The 22,922-nt window shown below is 46.2% G+C and overlaps 1 protein-coding gene across 1 annotated transcript in view; it reads right to left on the reverse strand.

Moving 5' to 3' along the window:
• Window positions 1-1,508, reverse strand: part of LOC311103828 (chaperone Ric-8A) — a gene marked incomplete at both ends in the record, with an annotated part of 5,105 nt that extends 3,597 nt beyond the window's left edge. Inside the window, 2 exons of the mRNA XM_084145465.1 lie at window positions 1,156-1,203; window positions 1,419-1,508. Of these exons, the coding sequence (XP_084001591.1) occupies window positions 1,156-1,203; window positions 1,419-1,508 (138 nt within the window). The remainder of the gene's footprint in view (window positions 1-1,155; window positions 1,204-1,418) is intronic.
• Between the last annotated feature and the right edge of the window lie 21,414 nt (window positions 1,509-22,922).

Raw genomic sequence — 22,922 nt, forward strand, 5'->3', positions numbered from 1 at the left:
TCTCTGTCTCTCTCTATTCCTTTCTCTCTCTCTCTCTCTCTCTCTCTCCTCTCTCTCTCTCTCTCTCTCTCCTCCTCTCTCTCTCTTCTCTCTCTCTCTCCTCTCTCTCTCTCTCTCTCCTCTCTCTCTCTCTCTCTCTCTCTCTCTCTCTCTCTCTCTCTCTCTCTCTCTTCTCTGATGGTGTAATGAGTCTTTGTCTTTTTACCTCATCCAGCTCTTTTTGCTGCAGTCATTTGCACAGCCATGAAGGAGTAGAGCCATTATAGGTGGAAGAAAGAAGACATAGAAACGATGAGTAATGACATCATTAACATTGTGAAGAGATATGAAGAGATATGACAGAGAGAGAAGACAGGAAGAGAAGGGGATGACAGAAGAGAGGGAGAAGAGGGGATGAGAGGGGAAGATAACTGTAGGGGAGGGAGGGGAAAGAACCATCCCACTGGACAAAAACTGGTTGAATTAACATTGTTTCTACGTCATTTCAACAACAAAGTTAAATTGATTGGATTTGCAAGAAGTCATCAACATAAGGGAATTATGTCTTTTTTTCACCCAAATGTTGACCTAAATTCAATGACATTATGAACTTTTTTGTTGATTTCACATTCAATTCACGTTATTTGACAACATAACCATATATAAATCAAAACTAGATATTGAAATGACGTTTGTGCCCAGTGGGATATGAGAAAGAGAGCGAAAGCAAGAGAGAAAGAAAGAATGAAAGAAAGAAAGAAAGAAAGAAAGAAAGAAAGAAAGAAAGAAAGAAAGAAAGAAAGAAAGAAAGAAAGAAAGAAAGAAAGAAAGAAAGAGAGAAAGAAAGAGAACTGCAGATAGACAGGACAGCGAGACAGGGAGGGGAGGAGAACGACAGGGATGGAGTATGAGTGAAAGAGGGAGATTAAGATGAGTGGCGAGGGATGAGCAGGATTCTGACTAATTACATGGTTAATCTGAGCCTCTGGTGGCCTGACACTGAGAGGACATGGACAGGCCAGGGGAATAGACAGAGATATAGATGGGGAAGGGCAGAGGGAGGAAGAAATAGAAAGTAAGGGATGACGGAAGAATGAAAGAGAGAGAGGCAACAGAGAAATTATGCAAAGGAATGACAGAAATAAAGAATAGTTCAAGTCTTATCTTCGTCCTCACCTTTCTTCTTTCCCTCTCTTCCTTATTGAAGAAGAAGCATTCAGCATTCTGTGGAGAAGATGGTGGGATGTGTGGGAGGGAGGGAGAAAGATAATTGGAAAAAGAAAGAGAAGGAGAGGGTATAAGAATACAGTCAAGGATACATGGTGCAGTCACGGAGTATTGTAGTCATGGAAACAGACAGCCCCATGGTGTGGTAGTCATGGTTACAGACAGTTGTTTACAGTAGTGTGGTAGTCACAGTAACTCAGGCAGTGTAGTACCTGAGTGTTGTAGTGGTCTAGGTGTGTCTGGACACTGTCCTGGTCTCCTTGTTTGATGCACTGAATGATCCTCTCCAAGTCCATATCCATGCTTTAAAACACACACACACACACACACACACACACACACACACACACACACACACACACACACACACACACACACCCACACACACACACACACACACCCACCATTACAATGCTGAACCAAAGCAGTGTGATCAAGCATTACTTTTCATCCTAACATACAAGATTCAATACTATCACCTTCAGTCATGCGGAACACATTCCACCTACATCTACACCCCACAAACCTGGTGTCCCTTCAATGGCAGGATACAGATAGCAACCTTGGTCTTGTCTCTTTGTCTCTCTGTGTTTCTCTGTGCAGTTTCTATCTCCTAAACCCTGTATGTAATCTAATCTAATCTCCCTCACCTCTTTCTCGCTCACTCCCACTCTCTCTCTTTTCACAGTACAACAGGCCATGGATTATATTGTGAACAGTGACTAGTAAATGGACAGAGACAGACAGGAAAATAAGGAACGTTTCACAGATTAGAAATTGGAACAATACAGAGAAGATAGCCTGGTAGTGAAGGGAAAGCAAAAGCGTGAGGAAATGAAGAGATGCTTCACAAATGAGAATGTTTTTATATTTTATCGTCCTCATAGACAGACAGACAGGCTTGAGAAAAAGAGAAAAGACAACAAAAAAATGAGAGGAGGGCGCGTTGACAAGGTACTGATGCTGCTCATACCTGTTAAAGAAAGGGGGGGGGGGGGTTGAAAAGAGAGTTGTGGAAAGGGGGAGTCGGAGAGATGAAAGCCTGTGAGCCTATTTACTAATTAGGGTAATTTGAAACAGAAAGAGGGATGGAGGGATGGATGGATAGATGGAGGGAGGGATGAGGGGAATGGTGAGGATCTGTCTTTGTCAGCAATCTATTTCCCGTGTTTGAGTGGTGCAAAATCCACTTCTCACTTAAACCTCGATGGATTGATTGCTTTCATTTTACTCCTGTGAGTTTGATACTCTTGCATGTGCCTGTTGTTTTTTCCGTTAACATTACGACCGCGGAAATCTTTCCGTTGCATCCAAGAACGCTAATGCTTCGTTGGGGATTTAACACATCTTCTTGACACTTACATCACAAGAAAGAGAATAACATATGTAGGTAAATCATTCACATAATGATTTGAGCGTGTAGAATAGATTTGTAGTAGTAAACACAATTTGCAAGTGTGTAACTGATGAGTTGTGAACATGAAAGAGTAATCTGTAGTTGTAAACACATTCTCAAACGTGTAACTGATGAGTTGTGAACATAAAAAGAAAGATTGTAGTTGTAATCGCATTCCCAAACTTGTAATATTTGCGAGCAATAATTGCATATGTACACCTGCGCATGTCAATTTCGCACGCTCAGACTTTTGGCAGTGCTTTTTAATATGACAAAAATATTTGTAGATGTGCAAACAGTGATTTGCAAGGAGAGAGAGAGCGAGAGAGAGAGAGAGAGGGAGAGAGAGAGAGAGAGAGATATGTCTATTTTCCTTTGGATCTTTTGTGAGTTGATTGTTTACTGTTTATTTTTGATTATTTATTTTGTTTATTATCTATTTAATTTGCTTGGGCTATGTAAAAATATGTTTCCCATGCCAATAAAGCTCTTTGAATTGAATTGAATTGAGAGAGAGAGAGCAGGAGCTCTTGGAACCTGTTTCTTCTAACCAATCAGATTCGTTTTTTTATAGACCCGTAGGCTACTCTACACTGGTTGGTTGGTTACAGCTCACATGGGTGTGTTGTCTTGCGCAACCACCTGTCAATCGCGACGTGCATTACCAGTTTACCACTTGCGCAATGTCCACCAAAAAGCCCAGCTGTTACTTGTCATGGCGGGTAAGTTTAAATGTCTTTCTTTTATGGCTAGTTAGCTAGCTTTTTTCCTTTTGTAAAACATTTTTGGAAGCTATTGTCCAAGTCGCTCTCTCCTTGCTTGCAAATATCTGTTTGCACATCTACAAATCTTTTTCTCATGGCAGACCACAAAAGCACTGAATTGCAAATATTGGCCTTGTTCGAGAAGATCAAAACCCCATTTTACAACGGGTGGTTCTAATCCTGAATGCTGATTGGTTAAAATCGCATTCCAGCTGGTGTCTATTCCACAAGTTACCACAGGCTAAATCTATGATGCCTATTTACTCTGTTCCATCTGACTGCGCATTCCACTGTCTCATCAGCCCAGCCAGGCAATGTATAAACTTCATCTCCACTATATAAAGCATCGAGACATTATCTCACATTTCTTTTAGACTAACATTTGTTTTCAACAGCGGAGATTTGTATAAACCTTGCTGTCTGTCTCTCACACATTTGCAACATTGTTTCAATACTGAAATTCGATCTCCTACTGTCCCATAGTGTCAAGGGGTGCTGAAGGTGGGTGTGGTGCATGAATCAAGCGCAGGACGCAGAAGCTCAGTCCAAAAGACTTTAGTGCAATATTCACGTAGAAAATAAGCACAATAAGCCCGAAGGCGAAATAACGGCGCACACAGGCGTCAAACAAACGGCGCACTAACATGTGCGAAAAACCTCTCCAAAACACTGGAGGGAAGTACGTAGCTCCAACACAAAACAGAAGAGCAATCACACACAAAGACAAACACACACAACGAGAACTAAATAGGACACTAACGAGGACTAACAAGACACAGGTGTACAACATCAAGACAAAACCAAACGAACATGAAACATAGATCGGTGGCAGCTAGTACTCCGGGGACGACGACCGCCGAAGCCTGCCCGAACCAGGAGGAGGAGCAGCCTCGGCCGAAACCGTGACAGTACCCCCCCCTTGACGCGCGGCTCCAGCCGTGCGCCGACCCCGGCCTCGGGGACGACCAGGAGGACGCGGAGCAGGGCGCGCGGGATGGTCCCGGTGGAACTCCGACAGGAGAGATGGGTCTAGGATGTCCCTCCGCGGCACCCAGCACCGCTCCTCCGGGCCGTACCCCTCCCACTCCACGAGATACTGGAGACCCCCCATCCGGCGTCTTGAGTCCAAGATGGACCGAACGGTGTACGCCGGAGCCCCCTCGATGTCCAGTGGGGGCGGAGGAGTCTCCTCTATCTCATTGTCCTGGAGTGGACCAGCTACCACCGGCCTGAGAAGAGACACATGGAACGAGGGGTTAATATTCTTATACTCAACAGGTAGATGTAACCTATAACACACCTCGTTCAATCTTCTCAGGACTTTAAAGGGCCCCACAAACCGCCGACCCAGCTTCCGGCAGGGCAGGCGGAGGGGTAGGTTTCTGGTAGAGAGCCAGACTCGATCTCCGGGTGCGTACACCGGCCCCTCACTGCGGTGGAGATCGGCGCTCGCCTTGTGACGAAGGACGGCCCGCTGCAGGTGGACGTGGGCAGCGTTCCACGTCTCTTCCGAGCACCTCATCCAATCATCCACCGCAGGGGCCTCGAACTGGCTCTGCTGCCAAGGTGCCAGAACCGGCTGGTAACCTAGTACACATTGGAAGGGGGTTAGGTTGGTAGAGGAGTGGCGGAGAGAGTTCTGGGCCATTTCGGCCCAGGGAATGTACCGTGCCCACTCCTCCGGCCGGCCCTGGCAAAACGACCTCAGAAACCTACCCACATCCCGGTTGACACGTTCTACCTGCCCGTTACTCTCCGGGTGGTACCCTGAGGTAAGGCTAACCGAGACCCCCAAACGCTCCATGAACGCTCTCCAAACACGGGAGGTAAACTGGGGGCCTCGATCAGACACTATATCCTCGGGTACCCCGTAATGCCGGAAGACGTGGGTAAATAGGGCCTCAGCGGTCTGTAGGGCAGTAGGAAGACCCGACATAGGGAGAAGACGACAGGCCTTAGAGAACCGGTCCACAACGACCAGGATGGTGGTATTCCCCTGAGAGAGGGGAAGGTCTGTCACAAAATCCACCGAGAGGTGGGACCATGGTCGTTGTGGAACGGGCAGGGGTTGTAACTTACCTCTGGGCAGATGTCGGGGCGCCTTACACTGGGCGCACACCGAGCAGGAGGAGACATAAACCCTCACATCCCTAGCCAAAGTGGGCCACCAGTATTTAGTGCTAAGGCAATGCACTGTCCGGCCAATACCCGGATGTCCAGAGGAGGGTGACGTGTGAGCCCAGTAAATGAGTCGATCCCGAATCTCGAGCGGAACGTACTTCCGACCCTCAGGACACTGTGGAGGGCTGGGGTCGGTACGCAACGCTCGCTCGATTTCGGCATCGACCTCCCACACCACCGGTGCCACAAGGCAAGACTCCGGTAGTATGGGAGTAGGCTCAACGGACCTCTCCTCCGTGTCATACCGCCGGGACAGCGCATCTGCCTTACCATTCTGGGACCTAGGGATGTACGTGATTTTAAATACGAACCTGGTGAGAAACATACTCCATCGAGCCTGGCGAGGGTTCAGTCTCCTCGCTGCCCGGATGTACTCCAGGTTCCGATGGTCAGTCAAAATGAGGAAAGGGTGTTGAGCCCCCTCAAGCCAATGCCTCCACACCTTAAGGGCTTGAACTACAGCTAACAGCTCCCTGTCCCCAACGTCATAGTTACGCTCTGCCGGGCTGAGCTTTTTTGAGTAAAAAGCACAGGGGCGGAGTTTAGGTGGCGTGCCGGACCGTTGAGAGAGAACGGCCCCTATACCAGCCTCAGACGCGTCTACCTCAACCTGAAAGGGTAATGCGGGATCCGGATGCGCCAGCACCGGAGCCGACGTAAACAGGTCCTTCAGTCTCCTAAAGGCCCTGTCCGCATCAGCTGACCACTGCAGGCGCACCGGACCCCCTTTCAGAAGGGACGTGATGGGAGCTGCCACCTGTCCAAAACCCCGGATAAACCTCCGGTAGTAATTCGCAAAGCCCAAGAACTGCTGCACCTCTTTTACAGTGGTTGGAGTTTGCCAATTACGCACAGCGGACACACGATCCACCTCCATTCTCACCCCTGACGCGGACAACCGATAACCCAAAAAGGAGACCGACTCCTGGAAAAACAGACATTTCTCTGCCTTGACATATAGGTCGTGCTCCAACAGCCTCCTCAATACACGACGCACCAGGGTTATATGCTCGGCTCGGGTAGACGAGTACACCAGAATGTCATCAATGTACACGACCACCCCCTGTCCCTGCATATCCCGGAAAATGTCATCTACGAAGGATTGGAAGACTGATGGAGCATTCATCAACCCATATGGCATGACGAGATATTCGAAATGACCTGACGTGGTACTAAACGCTGTCTTCCATTCGTCGCCCTCCCTAATGTGCACCAAGTTATACGCGCTCCTGAGATCCAATTTTGTGAAAAACCGCGCTCCATGCAATGACTCTGTCATGGTCGCAATCAGAGGGAGTGGATAACTGTATTTCACAGTAATCTGATTGAGACCACGGTAATCAATGCACGGGCGCAACCCTCCATCTTTCTTCTTCACAAAAAAGAAACTCGAGGAGGCGGGAGAAGTGGAGGGCCGAATGTATCCCTGTCTCAAAGATTCGGCTATGTAAGTCTCCATAGCTTTTCTCTCCTCTTGAGACAAAGGATACACGTGGCTCCGTGGGAGCGCTGCTCCTGCCTGGAGATCAATCGCACAATCCCCCTGTCTATGAGGAGGCAACTGCGTCGCCCTAGTTTTACTAAACACGAGAGCTAAATCCCCATATTCAGGCGGAATGTGCAGTGCGGGCACTTGGTTTGGACTTTCCACCGATGTCGCCCCCACGGAAACACCCAGACATCGCCCCTCGCACTGAGCAGACCACCCATCGAGAGCCCTCTGTTGCCACGAAATAGCAGGGTTATGGGTGCTTAACCAGGGAATTCCCAGCACCACTGGGTACGCAGGAGAGTCGATCAGAAACAGCTGTATAGTCTCTTCATGACCCCCCTGCGCACACATCCTAAGTGGTGCTGTGATCTCCCTAATCAACCCCGACCCCAACGGGAGGCTATCTAAGGCATGAACGGGAAAAGGTTTGTCAACAGGTAGGAGAGGGATCCCTAAATCTAAACAAAACTTCCGATCAACAAAATTCCCAGCTGCGCCTGAATCTACTAGCGCCTTATGCTGGGAATGAGGTGCAACCTGTGGAAAACACACAGGTATACAAAAGTGCGCAACAGAAAGCTCTGGGTAAGTGGGACGTCTACTCACCTGGGAGGCCCCCCCAGTGCGTGGCCTGTTGTCTTCTCCCCCGGAGAACCCTCCCCAGCACCTGGCCGCAGTGTGCCCTCCACGACCGCACTTGGTGCAGGAGACAGGCCCCCTCGGGCTCCTCCTCCTCCTTTCTCTAGCGCCGGCACCCCCGAGCTCCATAGGGCTCGGCTCGAAGGTGCCGGAGGGCGGAATGGACGGATCCCCCTCGGGACGTCCACGGGTGGCCAGCAGGGTGTCCAGATGGATGGACATATCGACCAACTGGTCGAAGGTGAGATGGGTATCCCTGCAGGCCAACTCACGTTGAACGTCCTCCCGTAGGCTACATCGAAAATGGTCGATGAGGGCCCGTTCACTCCACCCTGCGTCCGCCGCTAGAGTCCGGAACTCTAGAGCAAACGCCTGTGCGCTCCGCCTCCCCTGTCTTAGGTGGACTAGACGCTCCCTCGGCGTAGGAGATGGTGTTGGCGTCCATCTTCCTCCACTCGGCGTTAGCCCACTCCAACGCCTTGCCCGTGAGACAGGAGATGAGGGCGGAAACGCTCTCGTGTCCCGAGGGCACCGGGTGTACAGTGGCCAGGTAGAGCTCCACCTGTAGGAGGAACCCCTGACACCCGGCAGCTGTTCCGTCATACGCCCTCGGGAGCGAGAGCCGAATCCCCCTGGGTTCCGGACCTGGGACTGGTGGACCGGCCGATGGGGTTGGCAGGGTAGGTGGAGGTGTTGGTACCCCGCTGGCCTCCCATCGGTGCAGGGTGTTGATGACGTCCTGTAGAGCGGTCCCCAGTTGTCGTATCTGGTCATCTTGGCCGCGAACATGCACCTCGAGCGACTCAGGCGTAACTGCAGATCCTGCTGATTCCATTTTGGTGTGTGATTCTGTCAAGGGGTGTTGAAGGTGGGTGTGGTGCATGAATCAAGCGCAGGATGCAGAAGCTCAGTCCAAAAGACTTTAGTGCAATATTCACGTAGAAAATAAGCACAATAAGCCCGAAGGCGAAATAACGGCGCACACAGGCGTCAAACAAACGGCGCACTAACGTGCGAAAAACCTCTCCAAAACACTGGAGGGAAGTACGTAGCTCCAACACAAAACAGAAGAGCAATCACACACAAAGACAAACACACACAACGAGAACTAAATAGGACACTAACGAGGACTAACAAGACACAGGTGTACAACATCAAGACAAAACCAAACGAACATGAAACATAGATCGGTGGCAGCTAGTACTCCGGGGACGACGACCGCCGAAGCCTGCCCGAACCAGGAGGAGGAGCAGCCTCGGCCGAAACCGTGACACATAGTAATGAACGTGTCGGGAGTCGGGACGAGACAGACAGGCAGGCAGCGTTTCTCAGCCAGTCGAAATCATGAATCAGCTGGCATAATTTTTATGGATACAGTGCATTCGGAAAGTATTCAGACCCCTTCCCTTTTTCCACATTTTGTTACGTTACGTTACAGCCTTATTCTAAAATGGATTTTTTTTTTATCATCATCAATCTACACACAATACCCCATAATGACAAAGCGAAAACAGGTTTTTAGATTTTTATTTATTTACTTATAATTATTTACACAAGTATTCAGACCCTTTGCTATGATACTCGAAATTGAGCTCAGGTGCATCCTGTTTCCATTGATCATCCTTGAGATGTTTCTACAACTTGATTGGAGTCCACCTGTGGTAAATTCAATTGATTGGACATGATTTGGAAAGGCACACACCTGTCTATATAAGGTCCCACAGCTGACAGTGCATGTCAGAGCAAAAACCAAGCCATAAGGTCGAAGGAATTGTCCATAGAGCTCCGAGACAGGATTGTGTTGAGGCACAGATCTGGGGAAGGGTACCAAAAATTTCTGCTGCATTGAAGGTCCCCAAGAACACAGTGGCCTCCATCATTCTTAAATGGAAGAAGTTTGGAACCACCAAGACTCTTCCTAGAGCTGGCCGCCTGGCCAAACTGAGCAATCGGGGGAGAAGGGCCATGGTCAGGGAGGTGACCAAGAACCCGATGGTCACTCTGACAGAGCTCCAGAGTTCCTCTGTGGAGATGGAAGAACCTTCCAGAAGGACAACCATCAATGCAGCACTCCACCAATCAGGCCTTTATGGTAGAGTGGCCGATTGAAGCCACTCCTCAGTAAAAGGCACGTGACAGCCCGTTTGGAGTTTGCCAAAAGGCACCTAAAGAATCTCAGACCATGAGAAACGAGATTCTCTGGTCTGATGAAACCAAGATTGAATGCCAAGCGTCACGTCTGGAGGAAACCTGGCACCATCCCTACGGTGAAGCATGGTGGTGGCAGCATCATGCTGTGGGGATGTTTTTCAGCGGCAGGGACTGTGAAACTAGTCAGGATCGAGGAAAAGATGAACAGAGCAAAGTACAGAGAGATCCTTGATGAAAACCTGCTCCAGAGCGCTCAGGACCTCAGACTGGGGCGAAGGTTCACCTTCCAACAGGACAATGACCCTAAGCACATAGCCAAGACAATGCAGGAGTGGCTTCAGGACAAGTCTCTGAATGTCCTTGAGTGGCCCAGCCAGAGCCCAGACTTGAAAACCAATCAAAACATCTCTGGAGAGACCTGAAAATAGCTGTGCAGCGACGCTCCCCATCCAACCTGACAGAGCTTGAGAGGATCTGCAGAGATGAATGTGAGAAACTCCCCAAATACAGGTGTGCCAAGCTTGTAGCATCATACCCAAGAAGAATCGAGGCTGTAAACGCTGCCAAAGGTGCTTCAACAAAGTACTGAGTAAAGGGTCTAAATACTTATGTAAATGGATTATTTTAGTTTATTTATTTTTGCAAAAAATTCTAAAAAACAGTTTTTGCTTTGTCATTATGGGGTATTGTGTTGTCGTGGAAATTCTTACACAGAGACATTCGAAGTCAATCTTAAATGAATAATTGTTTATTATCAGCGCGGTGTAGAGGTTCCAACCAACTCAAAACACCAAGTACACGTCGATCAGGAGCTTTACCCGGGGCAGTCCCGTTAGTTCTCTTATATACAGACAAGTTATATTTGTATGATTTAGCTTATTCATCATTCATAATTAATTCATCATTAACGTTTGCTTCCTTCATGTGACCTACCAATACTGGGTCATGCATGTGAAAGACCAATACCTCACAAGGCTTCTTCTCTCTAAGCTGAGACCTTGAAACAGAGATATCCCTTTCTCAAAACAAGGGTCTGGGTGTGCTGCCAAATTGCAGATACAGATAGTGAGGATTCGTTCAATCAGTCACTTGCATGAACACAGAAATTGGTTATTAGAAAAGCATAAACATAAAAATTTACATCAAAGTGTGTAGATTGATGAGGAAAAAAACAATTGAATCCATTTTAGAATAAGGCTTTTATGTAACAATATGGAAAAGTCAAGGGGTCTGAATACGTTCCGAATGCACTGTATATACAAAGATATGTGGACACCCCTTCAAATATGTGGATTCAGCTATTTGCTTCAATAACATACTTAACAACCGTTTTTTCTGCATGGTGTTTTTGGAAATGCATGTTAGCCTAGATCTTCGGCCGTTGTAGGAAAGATGCATCATTAAAACAATCGTAAACCTAAAAAGTTCCATCGCTATGGGGAAACCAGGCCCAAGTCAAAACATTGTGGTGCAGTTTGATAAGGAAGCACTGTGGAGGAAAGGAGACGACCGGGGTTCAAATCATTAAATGACGAAAGTGGTTGGTTTGTAGATTATGGTGTTATTTATTTTCATTCATTTCATTTCAAACTAGTGCTGCGAAATGTATAGGCCTACGTTTCACATTAAATGTGGGCTATTAGTGGTGTTTGCATATGATGCAAGCGGCAGCAATTTCAGCACCAGGGAACTGGACAAAGTCGAGTTGCAATTCAACGGCTCAGACACGAGACGTATGTGGCAGGGTCTACAGACAATCACGGACTACAAAAGGAAAACCAGCCACGTCGCGGACCCCGACGTCTCGCTTCCAGACAAGCTAAACACCTTCTTCGCCCGCTTTGAGGATAACACAGTGCCACTGACGAGGCCCACTACCAAGGACTGTGGCCTCTCCTTCTCCGTGGCCGACGTGATTAAGACATTTAAGCATTTTAACCCCCGCAAGGCTGCCGGCCCAGATGGCATACCTAGCCGCGTCCTCAGAGCATGCGCAGACCAGCTGGCTGGTGTGTTTATGGACATATTCAATCTCTCCCTTTCCCAGTCTGCTGTTCCCACATGCTTCAAGATGACCACCATTGTTCCTGTACCCAAGAAAGCAAAGGTAACTGAACTAAATGACTATCGCCCTGTAGCACTCACCTCTGTCATCATGAAGTGCTTTGAGAGACTAGTCAAGGATCATATCACCTACACCTTACCTGTCACCCTAGACCCACTCCAATTTGCATACCGCCCCAATAGATCCACAGACGATGCAATCGCCATCACACTGCACACTGCCCTATCACATCTGGACAAGAGGAATACCTATGTAAGAATGCTGTTCATTGACTATAGCTCAGCATTCAACACCATAGTACCCTCCAAGCTCATCATTAAGCTCGAGGCCCTGGGTCTGAACCCCGCCCTGTGCAACTGGGTCCTGGACTTCCTGACGGGCCGCCCCCAGGTGGTGAATGTAGGAAACAACATCTCCACTTCGCTGATCCTCAACACTGGGGCCCCACAAGGGTGCGTGCTCAGCCCCCTCCTGTACTCCCTGTTCACCCATGACTGCGTGGCCAAGCACGCCTCCATCTCAATCATCAAGTTTGCAGACGACACAACAGTAGTAGGCTTGATTACCAACAATGACGAGAACGCCTACAGGGAGGAGGTGAGGGCTCTGGGAGTGTGTTGCCAGGAAATTAACAGCTCACTCAACGTCAACAAAACAAAGGAGATGATTGTGGACTTCAGGAAACAGCAGAGGGTGCACCCCCCTATCCACATCGACGGGACCGCAGTGGAGAAGGTGGAAAGCTTCAAGTTCATTGGCGTACACATCACTGACAAACTGAAATGGTCCACCCACGCAGACAGTGTGGTGAAGAAGGCACAACAGAGCCTCTTCAAACTCAGGAGGCTGAAGAAATTTGGCTTGGCACCTAAAACTCTCACAAACTTTTACAGATGCACAATTGAGAGCATCCTGTCGGGCTGTATCACCGCTTGGTACGGCAACTGCACCGCCCGCCACCGCAGGGCTCTCCAGAGGGTGGTGCGGTCTGCCGAATGCATTACCGGGGGCAAACTACCCGCCCTCCAGGACACCTAGAGCACCCGATGTCACAGGAAGGCCAAAAAGATCATCAAGGACATCAACCACCCAAGCCACTGCCTGTTCACCCCGCTATCATCCAGAAGGCGAGGTCAGTACAGGTGCACCAATGCTGGGACTGAGAGAATGAAAAACAGCTTCTATCTCAAGGCCATCAGACTGTTAAATAGCCATTACTAGCACATTAGAGGCTGCTGCTGCCTATTGAAATCACTGGCCACTTTAAGAAATGGAACACTAGTCACTTTAATAATGTTTACATATCTTGCACTACTCATCTCATATGTATATACTGCATTCTATTCTATAATATTATACTGTATCTTAGTCCATGCCGCTCTGTCCATATACAGTGGGGAGAACAAGTATTTGATACACTGCCGAATTTGCAGGTTTTCCTACTTACAAAGCATGTAGAGGTCTGTAATTTTTATCATAGGTACACTTCAACTGTGAGAGACGGAATCTAAAACAAAAATCCAGAAAATCACATTGTATGATTTTTAAGTAATTCATTTGCATTTTATTGCATGACATAAGTATTTGATCACCAACCAACCAGTAAGAATTCCGGCTCTCACAGACTTGTTAGTTTTTCTTTAAGAAGCCCTCCTGTTCTCCACTCATTACCTTTATTAACTGCACCTGTTTGAACTCGTTACCTGTATAAAATACACCTGTCCACACACTCAATCAAACAGACTCTCCTCTCCACAATGGCCAAGACCAGAGAGCTGTGTAAGGACATCAGGGATAAAATTGTAGACCTGCACAAGGCTGGGATGGGCTACAGGACAATAGGCAAGCAGCTTGGTGAGAAGGCAACAACTGTTGGCGCAATTATTAGAAAATGGAAGAAGTTCAAGATGACGGTCAATCACCCTCGGTCTGGGGCTCCATGCAAGATCTCACCTCGTGGGGCATCAATGATCATGAGGAAGGTGAGGGATCAGCCCAGAACTACACGGCAAGACCTGGTCAATGACCTGAAGAGAGCTGGGACCACAGTCTCAAATAAAACCATTAGTAACACACTACGCCGTCATGGATTAAAATCCTGCAGCGCACTCAAGGTCCCCCTGCTCAAGCCAGCGCATTTCCAGGCCCGTCTGAAGTTTGCCAATGACCATCTGGATGATCCAGAGGAGGAATGGGAGAAGGTCATGTGGTCTGATGAGACAAAAATATAGCTTTTTGGTCTAAACTCCACTCGCCGTGTTTGGAGGAAGAAGAAGGAGGAGTACAACCCCAAGAACACCATCCCAACCGTGAAGCATGGAGGTGTAAACATCATTCTTTGGGGATGCTTTTCTGCAAAGGGGACAGGACGACTGCACCGTATTGAGGGGAGGATGGATGGGGCCATGTATCGCAAGATCTTGGCCAACAACCTCCTTCCCTCAGTAAGAGCATTGAAGATGGGTCGTGGCTGGGTCTTCCAGCATGACAACGACCTGAAACACACAGCCAGGGCAACTAAGGAGTGGCTCCGTAAGAAGCATCTCAAGGTCCTGGAGTGGCCTAGCCAATCTCCAAACCTGAACCCAATAGAAAATCTTTGGAGGGAGCTGAAATTCTGTATTGCCCAGCGACAGCCCCGAAACCTGAAGGATCTGGAGAAGGTCTGTATGGAGGAGTGGGCCAAAATCCATGCTGCAGTGTGTGCAAACCTGGTCAAGACCTACAGAAAATGTATGATCTCTGTAATTGAAAACAAAGGTTTCTGTCCCAAATATTAAGTTCTGCTTTTCTGATGTATCAAATACTTATGTCATGCAATAAAATGCAAATTAATTACTTAAAAATCATACAATGTGATTTTCTGGATTTTTGTTTTAGATTCCGTCTCTCACAGTTGAAGTGTACCTATGATAAAAATTACAGACCTCTACATGCTTTGTAAGTAGGAAAACCTGCAAAATCGGTAGTGTATCAAATACTTGTTCTCCCCACTGTATGTATATATTCTTAAATCCCATTCCTTACTAGTTTTGTGTGTATTGTGTATATGTTGTGAAATTGTTAGATATTACTTGTTAGATATTACTGCACTGTCGGCGCTAGAAGCACAAGCATTTCGCTACACCCGCTATAACATCTGCTAAACACGTGTATGTCACTAATAACATTTGATTTGATTTGACAGTTCCCCCAACGGGATCATGTAAAAAAACGAACATGCCACCAATGACGCTCTTAGCTGTGCCTAGTACAGGTTCATTCTACGTGCTTCTTTGGGAAACATTTAAAAAGTTGGATCGTAAATAACTATGCATCTGTTATGACCGTTATGCTTAAGTCACATCGAAACTGGGAAAGAGGCCCTGATCTGTCTATCTCTCCTGGACTGTGTCAACTTCAGTGTTCTCCAGACAGTCCCGGGGAAATGTGTCACACTTCGAAAACCAAATTGGCAATTGGCTAGGCTATGGTTCTCAATTATGTAAGCCACAATGCCGCTGCATGGGCACAGAGCAGCTCGCCATATAAGGCAGATTAAAGTGCCCTACGCCTACAAGTGGATATCGAACAAATTAAAACTGACTTCCTCTGCATCTCTCTGCGCTGCTCTTTCACTGACTACCTAAAACTGACTTTCCTCCAGAGGTGGGATCAAGTCACTATTGTTCGAGTCACAAGCAAGTCTCTAGTCACAAGGTCCGAGTCTCAAGTCGAGTCCCAAGTAGAATGGATCAAGACTCTAGTCAAGTCCAAGTCGTGCATTCTAATAGAAAGTCAACTCGAGTCTTTTCACAAGTTTTTTCAAGTCAAGTCTCAAGTCAATAAAAAAAAAAGAATCTATACATACAAGGACTTGTTCAACTACAAATCTTTGTGTATTTATTGAGGCTACCAGACAGCCCTTTTCATTATTTTGTCTACAACACATTTTGATTAGCATATGTAATTGTAAAGTAAAACCTCATAAGGGCATGAAATCACCAGAAGGCAAGGCAGGCTGATGTGCTCAGAGTATATTTATTTACAGGTCTTGGTGATCCAATGGTGAAAGCGCCATATCATACAAAATATACAAGTAGATTGACCAAATATACAAGGGCAATAGCCCAAAAGAAATAGCCTCTGTATCAGGCTTAACCTGTCCTATTTGAACGGACACAGGTAGAGAGCAAGACTGCACAGCCTCCCCTTGAGAAACCAAATCGAATCTGTCTAACAGGAGCTCAAACAGGTACATAATATAAGCACTTGACCCCCAGGACCATACAATTACCCAATTGGCAATTACAACTGGTTCTACAATGTTAAAGGCCATTTCCACATCCATTGTTACATTCGTACATTCGTCTTAGTCAGACTTCATGATTATTAATGATATTTCAACACCATGCATACATGAAACATTCATTTTCGCTTATTCAACATTCTGACTCCAAAGCGTGGAGCGCAGGCCACGTGGTCTATTTCTATGTGCACTGAGGCGCACGCTCCTAATACGCATAACAAATATGACAGAGACATAGGATACAGACACACGGAACTCTGACATGTCCCGGGAAATATGAACAAAGGAAACCATACATTTAATTAAATAAACAGAACTTCTACCTCAGTCTTGCGAACGTTCATGTGTACAATAAACATCCCACCCACTCAGAGCAGGGTAAGAAATTGTTACCTAAATGAAAATGTATCGTTGGCCTATCAAACATGAAACAGAAATGTCTAAGTGTTGCAATAAACATTACATTGATGGAATGATGAAATGCTGGCAATTATTGTAGTATTAGATGGAATATAGATTTACCACATATGCATTTAAACGTGTGAAAGCAACATCAAACATTTAAACAAGAGAAGAAAACACTCTCCACTGGCGGGAGTTTGGACAGCGCAAGTGGAGAGCTGCACCTATGGTGCATCTTCGCCACAGTAATAATTCATTTTAATAACAAATTCCAAACGCAAGCCTCATAAGTAAATGATCAATTTAAAGCAATTTTGACATACCAAAAGACCAGTAGGCCTATGCTAGTAATTGTTGCTTGATGCCCCATTGCTGGTAAACTTTCAAAGTAAATGGTTAATATTCTTGATCACCAAACAATTTTTGGAGCTGCATATTTATTATCGCAATCCTCTCTCTCTACAATTTGACGTTTGCACTGCACCCGATCCTATAGCTATAGGCCTACAGCAAATCAGCAATCTATTCGCTAGCTCACCCAACCTGTGTTGATTGACAGTTTACTGGTCCAATCAGAGAGCCGAGTGTGCGTTTCATTAGCCAATCTGTTGCAGGTTTTTTTGCAAGGGCGATGCTGCGGCTACTGTCTTTCGCTACGTGTAGAGTAATCTATGTAGACTGTGCCTCAAAATTAGTGACACAACTTTACAAAACCTGGCCAGATCATTTCAATTAATTAGTCTCAAGTCAAAGTCGAGTCCTGAATCTTGAGGCTCAAAGTCCAAGTCAAGTTATTTTATTTTATATCAAGTTCAGTCTCAAGTCATCAAATTTGTGATTCGAGTCAGACTCGAGTCCAAGTCATGTGACTCAAGGCCACAACTCTGCTTTCCTTCTGCATCTCTCCGCGCTGCTCTTTCACTGACAACCAGCAGCTGTTTTCTAGAAATCCACGCTTGTGAAGCTGTGGGAGGAGTGTTGTCATGATCAGCTCCTCATGAGTAATCTGCTTGAAATCTAGCATAATGTCTAATCCCTGGAGAGGGATACAGTTCACAGGATACAGTTCTGCTACAATGGCACACGCAGGCAAAGGAATTCTAGAATCCACTCCAGGAAGAAGCCCAGTCACCACATGGTATTGTCTGTAAAACAAAAAACAAAACTATTGTATGAACAACAGTTGAACCGTGCCAGCATAACATCAATATTAGGGTAGACTAGTGAAACATGGCTCACATCAACACCATCATCCCCGAAACCCTAGACCCACTCCAATTCGCATACCGCCCCAACAGATCCACAGATTTACGTGAGAATGCTGTTGTCAAAAATATAAATAGTAAAGTAAAGTACAGATACCCAAATAAACTACTTAAGTAGTACTTTCAAGTATTTTTGCTTAAGTACTTTACACCACTGTGTGTATGTGTGAGGTAAGGAGGTGTGTGTATGTGTGAGGTACAGTTGAAGTCGGAAGTTTACATACACTTAGGTTGGAGTCATTAAAACTAATTTTTCAACCACTCCACACATTTCTTGTTAACAAACTATAGTTTTGGCAAGTCGGTTAGGACATCTACTTTGTGCATGACACAAGTAATTTGTCCAACAATTGTTTACAGACAGATTATTTCACTTATAATTGTCACGGTGTCAGTGTAGTGCGGTAGACGAAGTCAGGCGCAGGACACAGAACTAAATGAAAACATAACTTTACTGAACACGTAAAGAAACAAGTAAACCTCCACGCAGGGAGGAACAACCACCCTCACCAACGACACACGAAACAACAAACAAACACGCACAGAGCACAATGGGAGCCACAGGGTTAAATAGGGACGGAGTAATTACAAGATGGGAAACAGGTGTGAAACAATCAGACAACAACAGGTAGAACATAGAAACATAGAACATAGATCGGCAGCAGCTAGTACTCCGGTGACGACGAACGCCGAAGCCTGCCCGAGCAAGGAGGAAGGACAGCCTCAGCAGAATCCGGGACAATAATTCACTGTGTCACAATTCCAGTGGGTCAGAAGTTTACATACACTAAGTTGACTGTGCCTTTAAACAGCTTGGAAAATTCCAGAAAATGATGTCATGGCTTTAGAAGCTTCTGATAGGCTAATTGACATCATTTGAGTCAATTGGCGGTGTACCTGTGGATGTATTTCAAGGCATACCTTCAAACTCAGTGCCTCTTTTCTTGACATCATGGGAAAATCAAAAGAAATCAGCCAAGACTTCAGAAAAATAATTGTAGACCTCCACAAGTCTGGTTCATCCTTGGGAGCAATTTCCAAATGCCTGAAGGTACCACATTCATCTGTACAAACAATAGTACGCAAGTATGAACACCATGGGACCACGCAGCCGTCATACCGCTCAGGAAGGAGACGTTTTCTGTCTCCTAGAGATTAACGTACTTTGGTGCGAAAAGTGCAATCAATCCCAGAACAACAGCAAAGGACCTTGTGAAGATGCTGGAGGAAACAGGTACAAAAGTATCTATATCCACAGTAAAACGAGTCCTATATCGACATAACCTGAAAGGCCACTCAGCAAGGAAGAAGCCACTGCTCCAAAACCGCCATAAAAAAGCCAGACTACAGTTTGCAACTGCACATGGGGACAAAGATCGTACTTTTTGGAGAAATGTCCTCTGGTCTGATGAAACAAAAATAGAACTGTTTGGCCATAATGACCATCGTTATGTTTGGAGGAAAAAGGGGGGACTTGCAAGCAGAAGAACACCATCCCAATCGTGAAGCACGGGGGTGGCAGCGTCATGCTGTGGGGGTGCTTTGCTGCAGGAGGGACTGGTGCACTTCACAAAATAGATGGCATAATGAGGAAGGAACATTATGTGGATATATTGAAGCAACATCTCAAGACATCAGTCAGGAAGTTAAAGTTTGGTCACAAATGGGTCTTCCAAATGGACAATGACCCCAAGCATACTTCCAAAGTTGTGGCAAAATGGCTTAAGGACAACAAAGTCAAGGTGTTGGAGTGGCCATCACAAAGCCCTGACCTCAATCCTATAGAAAATGTGTTGGCAGAACTGAAAAAGCGTGTGCGAGCAAGGAGGCCTACAAACCTGACTCAGTTACACCAGCTCTGTCAGGAGGAATGGGCCAAAATTCACCCCATTTATTGTGGGAAGCTTGTGGAAGGCTACCCGAAACGAATTGAGTGTATGTAAACTTCTGACCCACTGGGAATGTGATGAAAGAAATAAAAGCTGAAATAAATCATTCTCTCTACTATTATTCTGACATTTCACATTCTTAAAATAAAGTGGTGATCCTAACTGACCTAAGACAGGGAATGTTTACTAGGATTAAATGTCAGGATTGTGAAAAACAGAGTTTAAATGTATTTGGCTAAGGTGTATGTAAACTTCCGACTTCAACTGTAAGGGGGCAGAGTGAGTGTTTTCCGATGTGATCTATTAGAGGGTATGTATCTGAAGGCTCTAACCTGTGTGTGTGTGGTCTGTGTGTGTGTGTGTGTGTGTGTGTGTGTGTGTGTGTGTGTGTGTGTGTGTGTGTGTGTGTGTGTGTGTGTGTAGGAAGTGAGGAGGCAGACTGTGTCGTGCCCTCTGTCTTCTCTGAAGGGGTTTTTGTGTGAGGGCTCTAGCCTGCTGCTTCTGATGCTGCTGCCTCTGAGGAAGAATGTCCCAGAAAACATGACCTTCCTTCCTCTCCTTTCACCAGGACACACACATCTCAACCCCCACATACAGTATGTGAGTGTGTCTGTGCGTGCTTGCATGTGTGTGTATGTCAGTTGTTTTAGTCTGCCCTACTCATAATACTAATAAAAGTGTGTGTTTTTTGTGAGAGATAAGCTTGAAGTTGATGTGTGTTCTCAGTTGTGTTTGATTTAATCTCGTTCCCAGACACTTCCGCCCAAATGCGTGAAGAGTCTGGTGGGCCAATGTGTCAAACTGTGGTTAGAGGGAGCTGGGGTGCAGACGTCAGACAGCAGACGGTGGTGGACGTGGTGGAGGTGTTTGGGGTGGAGAGGACGGTGGACTCAGTGGAGGACATCCCAGGCACTTGGCAGTGTTGACACTGCTACTTCCTACTTGATGGGTAAGTGGACATCACTTCTACTTATACAATAAATGAAGCCAAATTATATATGGCCTTTTTTTTTTTTACATCAGCAGTTGTCACAAAGTGCTTTTACCATGACCCGGCCTACACCAGGGGAACCCGGGACATACAGGGCACCACTGCTCCTGCCATCTCTTTCTCCCTTTGTTCCTGTTTAGGCACCCTGACAGCTGAGTGCAGGTGGGCTCTCCCATCAACATGAGGCTCCTGCTGCTCCTGCCGGAAATACACACAGGTACACACATGCACAGGTACACAGACACAGTATTAGGAATGTTCCCTTATTTACATGTATGTGTGTTGTGTGTCAGAGTTGATGGATGATAAGCCAGTGTTTGAGAAGAGGCGTCTGGTGTGGGAGGAGGACATGAAGATGCACTCAAAGTTCCTGGACAGAAAGGTGACATATTAGTCTTTCCCTACACCCTACTATTACCCCCTATTCTCACCAAGTCCCTTACTCTTAGAGAGAGCGAGAGCGAGAGAGAGAGAGAGAGAGAGAGAGAGAGAGAGAGAGAGAGAGAGAGAGAGAGAGAGAGAGAGAGAGAGAGAGAGAGAGAGAGAGAGAGAGAGAGAGAGAGAGAGAGAGAGAGAGAGAGAGAGAGAGAGAGAGAGAGAGAGAGAGAGAGAGAGAGAGAGAGAGAGAGAGAGGTAAGGGATACATATAGATGACACAACAGGAACACGAAAGGTTGGAGAGGAGCAAATAATCTTTGGCATGTGGACATGAGCACATAGAGGGACTCTCACAGCCTGAGCTGGCATTGAAAGTAAACGCCCTAACAGCCAGTCAACAGGGTAAGTTAACTGTACTTTAATACTCTACTTAAAACTCTACTTGCATTTCCGTCTTTGCCTTCACAGCAACTTTTTTCTTCTTAGCATTTGTCCCTCGCCCTCAATCTCACCTCTCTCTTTCTCTTTTTTTCTCTCTCTCCGCCTTTCTGTCGGGTTACTTCTTTTTCTACTATGTCTTTCTAAATATTTTTTTCTGTCACTTCTTGCTAACAAATTGTTATTCTCCTTCCTCTCTTGTTCTAACTTCTATCTAGCTAGTCCTTTGTCTTTCTTTCTTTCTTTCTTTCTCTCTCTCTCTCTCCCTCCCTCCCTTCTTCCAACCTTCCTTTATTTCTCTTTCTCACAAACTGACTTGTCCCCACATCATGTAGCTCCTCTCTACTCTGTACTCCTCCTCTGTAGCAGTAGGATGAGCTTCCTTGGTCTCCCTGTCCTGCCTGCTCCCTCTGCCGTAGTCTGTGTGGCATCCAGCTGGTCGAAGCTCTGCTGTTGGTTTGTGGAGAGAAGGGGCTGTTCTACCAGCCTGGGAGACGGGTCAGAGAGGACAACATAGGCCTGCGTAAGTTTGTGTGTGTCTATGTGACTGTAGGTGCCTGTTTTTGTGTAACGGGGTACCCTGTTTTCAACCCTAACAGGTATCATCCAGTGGAGGCTGGTGGGAGGAGCTATAGGAGGATGGGCTCATTGTAGTGGCTGGAATGGAATTCATGGAACGGTATCAAACACTTCAAACATATGGAATTCACATGTTTGAGTCCATTCCATTAATTCCATTCCAGCCATTACAATGAGCCCATCTTCCTATAGCTCCTCCCACCAGCCTCCACTGGTATCATGATGAGGGACATAGCCCCTTTCCAAATGGAAACCAAGGTGATGCTGGAGAATGGAGAGAGGGAGCGAGATGAGGACCACAGACTGTTAAAGAGGGGTTTCTGAAACTACTATGACCTGGAAAACTACTGCAATACTTAAGAACGCTGTTGCTGTACTAGTTTCAAGCCCAAAGGCCAACAAGCAAAGATCTGGGGAACCACAGAACTACAACACTTTGAGACAAATTTAGCATGGGTTTACACCAGTGCAAAGTGTTCAAATTTTCAGAAGGATATACAGTAAAAGGAGATGGGTCAACATAGAATAAAACGTTTGAAAGTCAATTCACATTTAAACAATAAAATAGTGTCTAGTCAGTTTCTAACCTGTGATTCTTTGTTATAATAAAGGCATGATATTCAATAATCGAAACGTGGAAAAATATAATCTTCAGGATTAAATACACGTGTAGATTTATTGGCGAGAAAAGTATTTAAATTTGTGCAGGATCTTTCAAATAGCATTTGGAAGGATGGCATCCCCAAAATCAGACCGATCGACGAAAAACTTCATTTCCCATCGGCCCTTGTTGACCGG

This window comes from Coregonus lavaretus, assembly GCF_964263955.1.
Source record: "Coregonus lavaretus genome assembly, chromosome: 28".
Lineage (NCBI taxonomy): Eukaryota > Metazoa > Chordata > Actinopteri > Salmoniformes > Salmonidae > Coregonus > Coregonus lavaretus.